Source organism: Poecilia latipinna, unplaced genomic scaffold (genome assembly GCF_001443285.1).
Source record: "Poecilia latipinna isolate Pla-1442-1.1 unplaced genomic scaffold, P_latipinna-1.0 Scaffold993, whole genome shotgun sequence".
Classification (NCBI taxonomy): Eukaryota; Metazoa; Chordata; class Actinopteri; order Cyprinodontiformes; family Poeciliidae; genus Poecilia; species Poecilia latipinna.
The window spans coordinates 8,473-23,694 of NW_015113609.1; the positions used below are offsets into that span (position 1 = coordinate 8,473).

The window sequence follows — 15,222 nt, forward strand, 5'->3', positions numbered from 1 at the left end:
TCATGGTGACACGCTTATATTCTATCCCTAAATAGTTAGTGTTTTTAATAATATGCAAGACTGAACTGACTTTTTTCTTTTTTGGTTGTTTAGGGCATAGAGTAGTACAGTTTTGTCCGTCCCCCATTTATTGCTGAAACCTGCCAGTCAGCTGGCTAAAATAGTGCTACACTTTTCCCATATAAGTTTCTTAATACCTTTCCAAAATGGCAGAAACAGTAATATTTATCTATTAAACTACCTTTAGTGGGTGTTTATTCTCGACTTTTTCTTGTTTGTGTATCAAAATCTAATTCACACTAGTAAGCAATTTTAAACATGTTTAAAAAAAGTGGATTATGTATAACATTTTTATTAAATATTTCCGTCTGAGCGCCATGACAGTGAGGTATTTGGAGTAAGATCAGGAAGCCTAAGATCAGAAGGCTCAGGGGAAATGGTGAAAACATTGTGGGTTATGTTGGAAGTTATATTAATATGAAACAATAATATTACCTTTTCTTTTCTAACGGTGCACAGCCCTAATTTATTGCTCTGCAGCTTCACTGAACTATAAACTGATTCTGTTGGCCTGGTTTGTAGATGTTATTTATACATCAGGGTCAGTTTATCTGCAAATCAGTTTCCATTGTGATTTTGAAACTCAATCCTTTGCTTTTTGAAAAGAAAAGAGGCCGGTCAGTCCAGAAGAAAGGGTGGCGATGTGAGCGCAGCACACGACCTGGAACATGCACTTCACCTCGACGTTTGCTCTGCGCTTCAAAGACTGCACAAAGTTAGTTAATGTGCAACTTTGAATAAACAGTTTGAGTACACACAGAGACCCAAGTCAAACTCAGAGTTTAGGGTAGAAAATGGAGAAAATAGATCAGCATCAACTCATGTTCACAGTGACTGTGACGCATAATTATAAAGGAATCAATCTGTAATACTAAGTCATGTTTAGCTGAATGTTAATTTCTCATCTTCTAGTTACTTTGACTAAGCTTTAGTATTGTTATTTGAAAGATAAGTAAAAAATGTAAAGTGTTTTCTTGGATAGAAAGTGGATCTTTTCATTCAAGTAGTTACGTTTTAGTTAGAAATAAACCTGATTATCTTACAGGCCTGCTGCACTGACTCAAATTAAAAATAACATTGCCAGGGAGAGTCTGAAAACAAAGGAGGTTAATGTTATTTCATCTCCATCCTGCTTCCTGTCACAGAGCAGCAGCACCGTCCTTGTTCATAGTTTAAACACATGCAGGCTAATGTGGGAAGTGGGACAGGCAGAAAGAAAGTACTGGGTTTGCTCTGGTGCCCTGTCTGTTGTTGTTCAGTGCTTTTGTTATTTCAATGAACACTGTGTTAATCTCCTCATACTCTCTTACCCCCTTTGTTTATTTTTAGCTTCACCTCAATTATGGCAATCAGCATAATTCTGAAACGAGCCAAAGAGATTTGAAGGGGACAAAACGGCAGCTTGGTGCAGATATTTCCTAAAGTCACTGCTGTGAACAAATACGTACTCTATTAAAGATTTCTGCAGTTTTTATTTACATGTTAATCATAATATCTGGCAAAGATAACCTTTGTGAATATATGAGTTGTCAGTTTTCTTCTATCTGGAAATTCTTTACTGAAGTGAGGCCTGCGTGGCTTTAGACGACTTTCAGTTTTGTGATGATAATCTCACTGCTCTCCACTGATTTATGTTTTCTCCATTTCTGGATAATAATTCTGATTGCAGTTCGCTGAAATTCCAAATTATTATCAAGGACTTTGTTGCCCATTGCAGGTAACAAAAGCTTTGGTTTTCATCTGCCCCTGAATTTCTTTAAGTCAGGACATTATGTGTTTCTTTTTGAGATCCCTTCATGTTGTCAGACAGGTTCTGTTTTTAAGTGATTCAAACTTTACTTGCGCAGTATGATAATACGACTGAAAAATGTATCACTGCATAATGGTTTCACATCAGTAGTTGATACTGATAAGTATTTCGTTTTTTGTTTTTTAAACATCTGAAATAATCCCAAATTGGTAACATGATCTTTCCTCTTTTAGCCACAATTTCCTCTTGAGCTGTTCAACTCCACGGACTTGTTTTTATTTATAAGCAGCTTTGAGGCACAGTGGTGAAACCTTAAACTGCTGCAGTGCCAGTCACTCAACAGGTTGTTGCTAGGCAACCAAAAAGTCAGTGAGTTGCTAGGTAACAAAAGAGTGATTGAATTAGTTGATTCTACTCATCTTGCTTAGCTGGCCGGGCAGCTAAAGCCTTTCCTCTGCCTATATCTCCCAGAATGCTGAGCGGTTCTGGATCAAAGTTTGGTTAAATTATTGAAAATTCAATCAGACATATTATCTATTGATATTGATCATGTCTATTGCGATATATATGTTTTTATAGATTTAGTGTCCAGTCCTACTTTCACAATGAGTCAGGCTTGATTTGCCTTAAAAAATTTAAAACTTCATTTTGTATTTTTCTCAGTTTATCTTTGTCTGATATTAAGATTAGTTTGATCATCTAAAATATTTAAGTTTGACAAAGAAACAAAAACATAAGTCTGAAAGGAGCAAATGCTTTTTGTAATGGTAACCTTGAAGGAAGTTGTTGGAACATAAAAATGACAGAAACTATATGTATGTCATACGAAGGCCTCATTTTGTTTCTGCCTAACATAAATTCTTATTTGATGATCCAAAGACATGAAACTGATACATGTTGGGCCGGGGATGTTGTCACCTCTTTAAATCAAAGAAGCAGTGATGAGGGCGGCTCTGGAGCCACTGCTGGAACTGGTCTGACTGGCCTGGTCGCACTGAAGCAGGGAGGCGTCCGCCAACTTTTCTTCCTCTAGAATGTTTCCCTGCTCCTGCAGAACAAAAACAAGATGAACTGGCCATTGCTTCTTTTTTTTAACACCTGTCACAGATAAGGAAATAAAGGAAAGCTGTCACGATAAGATGGTGTCACAGCAGCTGTAACTTTATCAGATTAGCTCAGATTTTGGATATAAAGTTTCATAAAGTGCAAGTTGCACAAAGACATTTTAGATAAAACACATTAAATATAATTTAGCTGGAAGACTTTTGTGTGATTCACTATTTTCTAGCAATGTTGTTAGTCTTTTTGCTAATATAAAGTTGTGTCACCTGTTTAAGAACAGCTGACAGCAGAAGGCGTGTGTGTGTGTGTGTGTGTGTGTGTGTGTGTGTGTGTGTGTGTTCGGTCACACACACGTTCAGTGACGATCTGCATGAGCAGCACAACAAAGAGGGGCCTCCCTGTACACAAAGAAGGCCTCAAGCGCTAAAACATTTTACTCTGCAGAAGCTAATGTTGAAGGTGTGAAACGATAGCAATAGATTTTTACTGTTTTTATCTGTAGTTTTAGTTATGCAGGTGTGTACTAACCACACTGAAATGACAGGGAGCTGTCAAACCAGTTATCTGACATTCCTCGCCACAGAAAACAAACATTTGAAAGCTTGTTCCTCGGTGACGTCGATAAGGGAGTCATCTCTTTGTTTCACTTCTCTGATCTTTCTTTTTTTAACTTTAGCTACTGCATTTTCCATAAATACGTACAGTTGCCTTTTATCCTTTAGTGGCCGTATTTTTACATATTTGAGGTCGTGTGTTACTGGTGAATCCACAATGGATACGATCTACAACAACTTAAGCATTCAAATTCAAATTATTACCGGTAGTCATGTAGTATGTAGATAAAAATATCTAAACATCTGATTGCTATTAGCAAGTAATAATCCTTCAACAAGGTCTTAACATAATTGATATAGTTGATGTAAGTTTGTTGTCTTCTACCCATATATTTAAGTGTAATCCATAATCTATGATGGCTGTCCATGGCCTAGACCTCAACCACGAAACTTTGTGTGCTGTTCAGGTAAAGTGTGTATATTAGTATGTAAAAGTTTAATTTACTTTTGGAGAAAATCTGTGGTAAATTCCAACTTTTTGGGTAATTCTTGTTTTTAAAATGTTTATTTTACCCTAAGTCTTGACAATAAAGCTGAAAAACTAATCAGGATATTAATTTCATATCAGTCAATATCAATAATTGTTTCTATGGATAATTATTGATTAGTTTACTGTTTTAAATGTCTGAAATACTGTGACCTTTCCTGTTTTACCCATAGTTTTTACTCCACTCTGTTTATTTTGAAGCAGCTTTGAAGCTCTGTGGAGAAAAAATTAAACTGCTGCTGCGGCAGCTACTCAACAAGTTGTTGCTAGGTAACCAAAGAGTGAGTGAGTTGCTAGGTAACCAAAGAGTGAGTGAGTTGCTAGGTAACCAAAGAGTGAGTAGCTGATTCCACCAACCTGGCTTAGCTCGCTGTGAGAGATTCAACAAGAGGTTGAATATTCTATCAGACGTGTTATCTATTGATATTGATCATGTGTCTGTCCCACTATATGTTATTGATTTATTGTCCAGACTTTTTACCCTGGAGGAGAAAAAACAGATTAGATGAATCATTGAAAGCATAAAATGAGTGACGCAGCTGCCTAAACATCCAAATACAACTATTACCCAAGATGTTTCCATCTTTAAATGTACATTGCTTACTTTCCTGTCACAAGTTGTGTTTAGCACCTTTTAATCACAAGTACTTAGAGTTTATTGGCTGCCACATTGTCACCCTCTTCTGACTTTTAGTGGCTGTCAGTCATCAGGCAGCAATAAATCCTCACTTTGCAGCCTTCAGTCATGGCTTATTGTGAAGTGTGAGAGACTTACAGGAAGGCTCTGTCCTTCAGCGTCCCACCAGCTGCGGAGAGAAAGTGAGCTCGACAAATACCTTTTGTTACGAGGCATTTGAGTTGCTTCTTCATGCATCGTAGCTCTGCTTTCCGTCTGAGAGTCACACACTCATGATTCCTTTGAACTGAAGCGCCTTTCCTCTTCGCCTTCTGCAGAACAGCGCAGCAGCGATCCGAGAGAAGGCCGAGGTGGAGGCAGCCAAAGGACAAGCGGAGGGCCAGGCCGGGCGACTGAACCAGGAGATCGAGCGACTGCGCAGGCGGACGAACGAGCTGGAAAATGAGGTGGCTAAACTCAACAGGATCATCGACGAGGCCAAGCTGCTGGAGAGCAGACTAGGAGACAAAGCTGGCCGCCTGGAGGTGCGAAGACTCAGTACAAGTCGAATCTGGTTTCTGATCTACCTATTCAGTAACTAATATAAATGTTTTAACGGTGTAACGTGCAAAAACAGAGAGAGAAAAGGCAGTTGGAAGAGTCTCTGGCTGAGATCAGGGAGCAGGAGGAGGAGATGTCTCGTGCCAACCGAATGTTGAACATCCGACTGGAAGATGTGCAGGTAAGAAGGCATTCACACCAGTCCTGCTTGGTCCACTTCAATCAAACTCCTATGAACTCTGGTCCGCCTAAAACCTGACGTCTCGATTCAGTTAAAGTGATCTCTGGCGCAGTTTGAATGCACTTGCGGAGGCAAGCAAATCAGAGGCCACTACAAAAACAGGGCATTCTGGGTAAATACAACCTAAGCAAACACAAGAGTGTAGCGCTGGAGGGAGAAATAGATTGTAGACTTTTACCAAAGACAAAAAAGACATCCTACACTAAAATCTGAGGCCACTCCATTTTTGTCTTTTGTGAAGAAGGAAGTGGCACTCATGTCCTCTTCTGAGGTTTTTGTGTCATTTCCTTCTGTGGATCTTGGTGCAGCGCCACCACAGGCGAGGAGGGGAACAGGTTATTTAAAGAGTTTGGATCATTTGACACAATGCAGTGTGAAAGAGAACCAAATCAGATGAAAATGTTACAAGTGTTGCTGTTTTGGTCCCCAATCAAACGGAGTCAACTGAATTATCAGGTGTGAAAACACCCTAAGACTGGTGACACAGCTTGAGGTTTTAGGTAGATAAATGTTCAGTTCATCACTTTTCCTTTTACTTCTTTTACTTGTAGAAGAACCTGGCCAAACTAGACCTTGAGAACAAGGACCTGGAGGACCGGCTACAGGAGGAAAAGTCTCAGAAGGAGCAATTTAAAAATATGAAGAACAACATTGAAGACGAGAGACGTGTGCTGGACCGGACAGTGGAAAAACTGCAGAGGGAGGTGAGGGCACTTCATGCTTTAATGAGAGCAGACATGTAAGCATGAGAAGGAGCTTATCTCACATGGTCAACCTCAGGTTAGCCGTCGTTAAACTTTTAGTCAAATGAAATTAAGATCCACGTTAGTTAATTGGATTTTTGTTCAAAAGATGGAGAAACGGTAAGTATACGAGGTACTTTAGGTCTTAATGGGAGGAGAAACTAAGATAATGGAAAATATTTAAACTATTCCAACAAAACACAGTTTTGTTTTTATTTTTAACCAAAAATTTGATACCCTTTGATACTTCTGTATTCAAAATAGCATGTTTTTTAAGTAAGCATCACACTTACAATAATTTTATTTGATAGATTCACACAAAATAGTGAAGTGGAAGGGAGAAAAAAATTCTGTTTTCAAATTTTTGGTGAATAAAAACGTATAAAATTGTTGTGTTCAATACATCGTCAGACCACCTTTCTGGTGTTTGTCTCCGTCTGCTTTGAGCATCTATTTGGTTTGGTTTAGGTCTCAAAATATTAATTGGAATAATCGATTGTTGAAATAATCGTCATCTAATTAAGTAATTGATTAATTATTAACAGGAGTGTGCAGACTCAATAAAAACCACTTACTGAAAGAACAACACTATCAGAGCAAATGTTAAGACAAAACGTTGCATTTAAGTTTTGCATCGAAGATAAAAACACATTTGTCTGTAAATATGTTTCACCCAAAACTTTTAAAGTAGCATAGCTTTAGCTTCACTTGGTCCAAATTCACTAAAGAAATTCATTTTAGGCAGTAAAATGTTTATTTTCTTGTTTAAGGAATTGAATTGTTGGTTCATTTGCATATTTTAAATGGTTGATTGAAAAATCTGCAAAAGGTGCCAGACTAATCAATGAATTGTTAGTTGCAGTTTGGTTGTAATGTCACAAAATGGAAAAACTAATCAAAAGGCATGAACAGTTTTGCAGAGCGTTGTAATTTCTCCACACATATTTAATTTCTCCACACTTTCTGCTGCTGCTTCCTCCTGCATCCCCGGGCCTGCAGATGAGCGATATCGTCGAGGCGTCTCAGTCGTCCACTCGAGAGCTGCAGGAGCAGATCGATATTTATAAGGAGAAGAACCGGCGGGAGCTGGCAGAGCTGCAGCGGCACCTGAAGGAGAAAGGACAGGAGCTGGAGAAGCTGGTGCTGACCACCAGAAACCTGCAAGAGGAGGTAAAGCTGAAGGACGGTGCGATCCCTGCTTTTACGATAAGATGATGGTCAGATGTAGGTCATCATTAGTCAGACCAGCTCATGCAGAGCAGCTTCGCAATCTCTCCTCCTTCAACATCACGGCCTCTGTTAAGGCAGTGATGTCACCTTCTAGGTATTTCTGCCTCCCCCTGCCCTCTGCAGCCTCAAACATGGTCTTAAAGTGAACGGCTGGAGCACAGGCTGTTCTTTATGAATGCTTGACTCGACTTTTTCAGCTAAAAGAAAGACATTGTTCTCTCTTTTATATCCCACTGATTGTTAGATAAAGGTGAAAAACATAAAAGTTAACACATGACCTACGCGTTATTAACGGTCAGAAACTCTTTTCTAGTCAGCATTATGGAATGTGGAGAATGTTTTTTTTTTTTTTTTTGTTGGAAACCGGATTAGGTGAACGTTATTGTTTATGTTTAACATGAAGTACGGCTTTATTCATACACCAAACATTTACCGAAGGCCGAGCGGTTGACAGTTTTTATGGTTTTATGCCACACTGCAAAGTGAAGCCAGAACTGTGTGTAAAATTAATGTTTCAAATGCAAAACAAGTCATAACTTCTGTGTTATATAACCACTTGAAAAACATACAGCTTTATTTTAAGTCTTAGTTAAAGGTTTTATATTTCCTGCTGCAGTTTTTCCCATTTGTAAACATGCATTTGATGGGGCTTTTAAAGAGCTTTATGGGACGGAGAAAAACATTATTTATATGTTCTATGACTAACTTTGTAAACAAAACAATAAAAGCTCAGCTGGATGTCGTTTAAAGACGGAGGTTTTGCAGGTTCTGCAGTCATTTCAGGCTTAAAAGGCTTCATTGAACACAAAATGTTCTGGCTTTGCAGATTTCCTCAGTGTTTTCTTCTTCCAGTTGCACATTCTGCTGTAAAAGCAGACCGCCACCACTCCCTTTCTGACTGCTCCAGATTTTTCTCAGATGAGGTTTCATCTGCATAGAGTGCAAAGAGCAAATGGGTCAGTGTGCATGTTCTTCCTGCCTGCATCCCTGCTGATGAATCTTTGTTCAGCTGGCGTTCAGGAAGAGGAGGATGTCTGTCCGAGCAGATCGCTGTGCTGGCTCGTTCACATCCTCCTCCACTGCTGAGGAGCCGATGACTGGTCCAGTCTGGATGAGCTGATTTCAGATGTTCGTCTAGTTTACTCCTACATTTACCAGGCAGGTCATCACTAAAACTGTCAGAAACACTGCAGGTTTAGGACGATGAATGGAGATTTAAGAGTAAAAACTCATCATTTTTGGAGTTATCTTGATATGTGCATGGAACAAAACGTATAATAACCTGTAAAAATGTTGGGGTAAATGATGAATTTCTCTTGGGCAGCAAGCAGTGGGGTTGGGGCTTTTTACTGCTGAAGGAAAATGATAATTAGGTCTTATGGATTTAATGGTCACACAGGGGAGCCTTGAAATTATTCCACTGAAGTTTAAATGATTGTTTATTGTAGCAACTGTCTGAAAAATCCCAACGGTTTCTGAAAGGAGAGACGTTGCGCTTTCCAGCCAATATCGGGTTATTACGGTAATTTAACCCCGCCTAACGGGGAGTGAAATTAATCTGATAAGACTCTTTTAATAGACGGTAAATTGCTAAAATAACTTGCTAGATATTGAAAGTTCCAGTTGTTATGGATAAATGTGCAACTATATATTTACTCACAGGACATTTAAAGAACTGTGAACAATTAAAATAAGCAAACTTAGGACTCAGGAGGTTAAAGACAATAATCCTGGTGTTGGTCAGAGCTTTGGCGGCAGCATGTTGGATGAGCTGCCTCTTATTTTTGTTTTGTTTTGTTGCGGAAATCCAGTAAATGTATTTAAGCTCACAGGAGGAAGATTTATGGTAACACTTTATTTGAAGGGGGTTGAATAAGACTGACATGACACTGTCATAAACTCCTGTCATGAACATGAAAAAGCCTTCATGAATATTTATGACTGTTGTCATAAAGTGTCATTCGGTAAATTATGACACTTTTAATACAAAGTTGACAATATTCTAAATGTCTTTGTTATGACAACTTGACATTAACCAGGAAATCATTACTGATATAAATTTGTTATAAAAGTATTACTGATTGCACTTTAAAAATCAGGTAAATTTATGTTATTAAAGGTAAAGTTTAAACAGTAATGATTTCCTGGTTAATGTCAAGTTGTCATAACAAAGACATTTTGAATAATGTCAACTTTGTATTAAAAGTGTCATAATTTACCGAATGACGCTTTATGACAACAGTCATAAATATTCATGAAGGCTTATTCATGTTCATGACAGGTGTTATGTCATGTTTATGACAGTGTCATGTCAGTCTTATTCACCCCCCTTCAAATAAAGTGTTACCAGATTTATTAATAAACTTTGTGGATTTTTAAGGATGTGGCCATAATTACACCCACTGACCAAAAATAACAACTTCAGAGACAGAAATAGGAGTTATTCTTTCACTCGGAGATTTTCGGAGTATTTTCCAGAAGTGATGGTCAGTTGGTGACACAACAGTATAAAGTTGCGAGTCATCACTGCGTCATAATGCATGAAATCTTTAATAATCTGAGGGAGTGTTGAAGCAACCCTGAGGAACTCCACCTGTGATCTTTGCACAGATAATCTATCTGAATCTTTTTTAAATTTTATCTTCTAAACGAACAGGTAATTCTGCTACATTTGAATTAGCTAGTGAACGCTGTCTGGGCGTTTCGTGTAAATCACTAGCTGCTGCTAATTAACGTTAAGATGAAGTCACTGTTCTGTAGCTTTGGTCCGATTGGACATCTGGAACAATCTTTATTTCTGTTTCCAGTTGTCTCTGCGGGAGGACGAGCTGCGACGTTGTAAGACGGAAAGAGACGAAGCTGTTCTCAAGGAGCAGACGCTGGAGAGAAAGGTTCATGATCTGGAGATGGAGGCTGAGAAAAACAAGCAGACCAAGGATGACAAGTCCAGACAGATGAAGCTGATGGAGGTAATGATCTGCAACCTTTACTACCCAAAGAGACGGTTTTACCCTCAGTCCAGCTAAACAACATTCATTTAGAACCTAAAAAAAGAAAATGACTAAAAAAGGCAAACAAAATGGATAACAGCTACTTTTAGAGTCATCTTGTTGTAGTTCAATGTAAATATCCCTTGAAAAAACTGGAATAACTTCTAAAACATGCATTTATTACAATAGAATAGAATATATTTTATTTATCCCCAAGTTAAATTACTAATTCATTGGCAAGCTGCTCCATCTGAGGTGTTAAATATTAATAATGTAAATATAGTCATTACAGATAAAGTTGAGAAAAATCGACTGCACATGCAAATATGTTAATCTAAAAATAATCTATATGTTACATGCAGTGCTGCAAAAAATTAAGAAACCATTTAAAATGATCAGTTTCTCTGATTTTACTCTCTATAGGTAAACGTTTGAGTAAAATGAACATTGTTCTTTTATTCTAAGAACTACTGACAGCATCTCTGAAATTACAAGCAAAAATTTAGCATTTATTTGAAGAAAATAATGAAAAAGATGCAGTGCTTTCAGCTCTTAAATAATGCAAAGAAAATAAGTTTATATTCATTTAGAAACAACGATGCTAATGTTTTAATTCAGAAAGAGTTGAGAAATCAATATTAGGTGGAGAAACCAATGGGGTTCAGAGCAGTGGCCTGTTTATATGCTTTTAAAAACATTATTTAGTGCGTTTGTCGGGTTTTTATCCGCTGTGGCTCTGGATCCACAGGTTGCAGACTCCTGCTCTACATCATTTAATTTTTACCTGTGAACTTTACGCCGTGTTATTTCTCTGCGATCTCTGAGATCAGCCGCTGTGACTGACGAAGGTTTTCAGCGAGAACGTCACAAACTCACAGCGCAGATGCATCGTCTCTCATTTGCAGAACAGGATTGCTCAGCTGGAGCTGGACCTGGAGGAGGAGCGTCAAAGTGGAGACCAGCTGATGGACAGGATAGACCGAGGGAGGGAGCAGGTACACACACACACACACACACACACTCATTATCAGTGCTCACCTGTCTCAGGGAGACCTTGTCCGTCTTCACTGAGACGTGTCGCTGTTCCATCTCTGTCTGTAAATGATCTCCTGTTGCTTTGTCCTCCACTTCTAACATCATTATTTCAGCCACTAAGAAAACTTCATGTGTCCCCAATATGTCCTCAGTGAGTCTGTCTCTCACCTGTCTGCGTCTCCATGTCCACAACCCACCGTTCATAGTTTCTGCTTGAGGTTCTGCAGGTTTTTCGCTCTGTAAGTTGATCTTTTATAATCGGTCATGTTGGAGTCCGGCCAGCCAGCTCCGGTTTTCATGCATCCGTCACAAAAAGGCCCTTCTTACTGCGGCGCCTGAGCCAGAATACTAAAGCTGCCAAACTTCTCAGGTTTTCAGATTGCAGAGTTCAGTTGGAAATGGCACCGAGAAACATCAGTCTGAGAACAAGCAGGTTGTTGAGAAGCTCTCCGCTGCTCCTTCCTTTATGATGAAGCTGCTGACGGAGGCGTTGCGGAGTTTGGTTTAGACGAAGTGAACACGCTTTCAGCATGTCTCCTTAGAGGAATTTGTACCTGGAGATTTTTATTATGTTGCTTTTATTAAAGCTGCCGTATGTACATTTTAGTTAAAACTGTCACTGTAAAGTTTGAGACAGATAATCTGTAAAAAGGTCGATGTCCATCACCTCCTCCCTGAGCTACTATCGCTGTCTGAAGAAATGCACTGTCAGAAACAACCAATCAGAGCCAGGAGGAGGGTCTTGGCGCTGCCAATTATCCTCATGTACTCGCTGCTAAATGTGCTAACGGTGGAGAAACAACAGGAAAACCACCAGCGGCTATGCCAGCTGCAGCGTAGCACAGAGCAGAGGCAGGAAACTGGAGGGGAGACGAACAGCGCCACCTGTAGGGTGATTGACAGCGCTAAGACCCGCCTCCTGGCTCTGATTGGCTGTTTCTAGTTGGCACTGGGAGAAGAAAGAGCAGCTTGATTTTGTTACTGTCATGACATGCCGACAGTTTCAGCTAATATGTAAAGAAATGTTTTTATAAAAGTTACTGCAGCTGTAAGAAACAGTGCTTTTATAAAAACATGGACGTTTTATTTGGGGTTTCTCGCCTTAAATAACTGAAGTTCAGAGATTTAGCGTCGTCACATACTCCTCTTGGTGTGAATTCAAAAGTTGTGACAGAGTCATAAATAAAAAACAGAGGAAAGTGGCGGAGCGGAGTCTTAAAACGTTGCTCTCCCTGACGAGGAAAGGTCCTGGCACAGAGAAGAGAGTGGCATTGTGACAAAGTGCCACTGGTTCAGCATGAGGCTGAGGTCTGTAGTCAAGGCAACGCCCGAGCTTTGTGCAGCCTGAGTGCTGCTGGTGTGTGTGTGTGTGTGTGTGCGCTCTAATGTCTGGAGGGGGGCTGCAGCGCAGGCAGCAGGACGAACACCTGCGTCTCTCCTGGCACCAGGTGCTCCTCTCCTGTCTAAATGAGAGTAATCTCCTCTCTCCTCTCCTGCCGTCTCTCACAAAGCAGATTAGTTTCACTGCATGTTCCAGTCTGCTGATTCAGCTCCCTCCAGCACCGCGCTGGCTGCACCAGTTATGGGGCCCATCGTTCATCAGAGCAGCCCACTGTCACCCGCTAATTGGCATAAAATATCACCGATTCTCCACAGAAACAGCCATCACCGCCGTATTGATCACTTCTCACTCCCCCTGCTGCCACTGAGCAGTCAGGCTCTCTCACCTTTCTGGGCTGGTCGACTTAAAACTGATGGGTGTTACTAGATTAATAGCTGAGGCCTCCTCTGGTATATTTTAACCTCACTGCTGTGCTATTTTTATGCCATTACACTCAGTGATTTTTATGCATTCGAATGAGATGACATGAAAATGTAATGTTGCTTTTAAACACAGACACTTCACAATGGAATCCATCATTCCCATTTTGTTTTGGATTTATTGTCTATTTATCTGATTAAAGAGCATATCTTGATTTATAATCTGACAAATTGTTATTTAAACTTTGAATCAATACAGAAAAATTTTTTGTTTATTTTTTTAAAGAATTTTTTCCTTAACAATGAATCTTGAAAAAATATTTGGTGGATTTACTTTATTTTTTAAAATTATTATTATTATTATTATTATTATTATTATTATTATTATTATTATTATTATTATTATTATTATCATTTTTTAGGATTTGTTCTCAGCAGAGTAGAAATAACAATTTGGTTTAAAATAAATCAGTTCAGAAACAAAATGATTGGTTGGCAATCTAAAACCCTTCATTTGATTTAAAAAACCTCAGTTGTTCTTTTTTATGTGAATCTATTGCATAAAAATGAACGAGGAGCTTTTGAGAGATAAGAGAATAATTATTATTATTCATCATTTTTGCAGCCATACTATTTTTCTGTAAAAAGGGAAAACAAAAATAAAAAATAAGTATCTGGTTTTGCAGCGAATTTCACATATTTACCAACTTAAGCTTTTTGTTTCTTTTCCGGGCAAAATCACAATTATTTTAAATGTATGTCTTTCCATGTAATATTCCTCCAAATAACATGCTGAGAAAATATTCAATTTAAAAGTTGTCATAATGTTAAATTGAAAAAACTTTTTTATTTTCTAACAAGTTAAGATGACAAATTTCTAAAGTTGGATTTTAAAGTTTTTTGCAGCTGAAATACTTAAAGTTAACCTTACAGATAAAGCAAACTCTAAATTTTAATCAATTTCTGTTGTTATTTTTTTACAGGATTACTTGGTATGGAGCCCCCTAGGGGACATGGGAAAAACTTTCTTTTGCGTTATCATGCAAACGTTTTACGTTCCCTCGCAATAAATTAGCAAATGTTTGTTTAAAGTTTCTGGGTAATTAGTTTCCACTGCAGCTGCATTACATATTGCAAATTTATTGTGACTTCAGTTCCTTTGTACACATAATAAATATAACAAATAACTGTTTGTTTTGTATTAAATATTGCCTGGTTATGTAAGTACCATAAGTCCACGCTCTTTGTGCCACGATATGTTTTATGTAACTTTTCAGATGCCATTTACACGTTTTGGGTCTGTAACGTTAATATTGTTAAATAACAAGTGTAGCCAGATGCATTTTAAAGAACCATGTTGTTTAGATTAATAAACTACTCACTATCTATAGTCTGGATTAACAACAATCCCGAGCAGAAAGCGTTTTTATTTATAGCAGGATTTCCTGGTTTCATGCAGTCAAAGATTCTGGTATTACTCTATCTGAAAGGTAAAAACTTGTAAAATTCAACTATTTTTTCATATTGATTCAAACTTAAATTACATTTAATTTGCCACATTATAAATCTGAATACGCTCTTTATTCGTTTTGTGTTTTTAAAGGTGCTTTGAGAGAATCCACAGGTAGATGGGCCGATATCTTGCATCAGGTTTTTAACTTGTTGTCGTTAGTCTGGGTGTGATTCAGCCTCCAAACAAACCACTGAAACTCCTGGCTACTTTTTTATATTATAACAGGATTAATAACACTGATTAAAAGTATTCTTCAATGAACCTGCAATTTGTGTAAAATTATTTTGAAATCTAAACTTCATCAGACACCAGAATGAACCTTTTCTGCTCTGTTTTTATGACTTAAAGAGCAAACTCAGTAAAGCTCGACTAAAAAGGCCATAAAAATCTTTAACTTTGAGTCTTTTTTTTAATATGTGTTGCATTAGCATCTGTGTTCTGCATTTTGTAAAAGGAAGCCACTCTTGTTTCTCTGAGAGCTGGCACAATAGTCGACACGAGTGTTGGAATGCAGTCGAGGAGGAAAATCCAGCTCACCAATTAGGCAGAACATTTGTGG

The 15,222-nt window shown here is 38.4% G+C and overlaps 1 protein-coding gene across 1 annotated transcript; it reads left to right on the forward strand.

Annotated features, from left to right (window-relative positions):
• Positions 1-4,902: 4,902 nt before the first annotated feature.
• Positions 4,903-11,998, forward strand: LOC106958529 (cingulin-like protein 1; the record flags this gene model as incomplete). The annotated part of the gene is made up of 6 exons (XM_015050479.1): positions 4,903-5,134; positions 5,227-5,331; positions 5,943-6,095; positions 7,134-7,304; positions 10,172-10,333; positions 11,260-11,998. Coding segments are annotated over 6 exons (1,108 nt in total), but the record flags the coding sequence as incomplete, so codon positions are not given.
• Between the last annotated feature and the right edge of the window lie 3,224 nt (positions 11,999-15,222).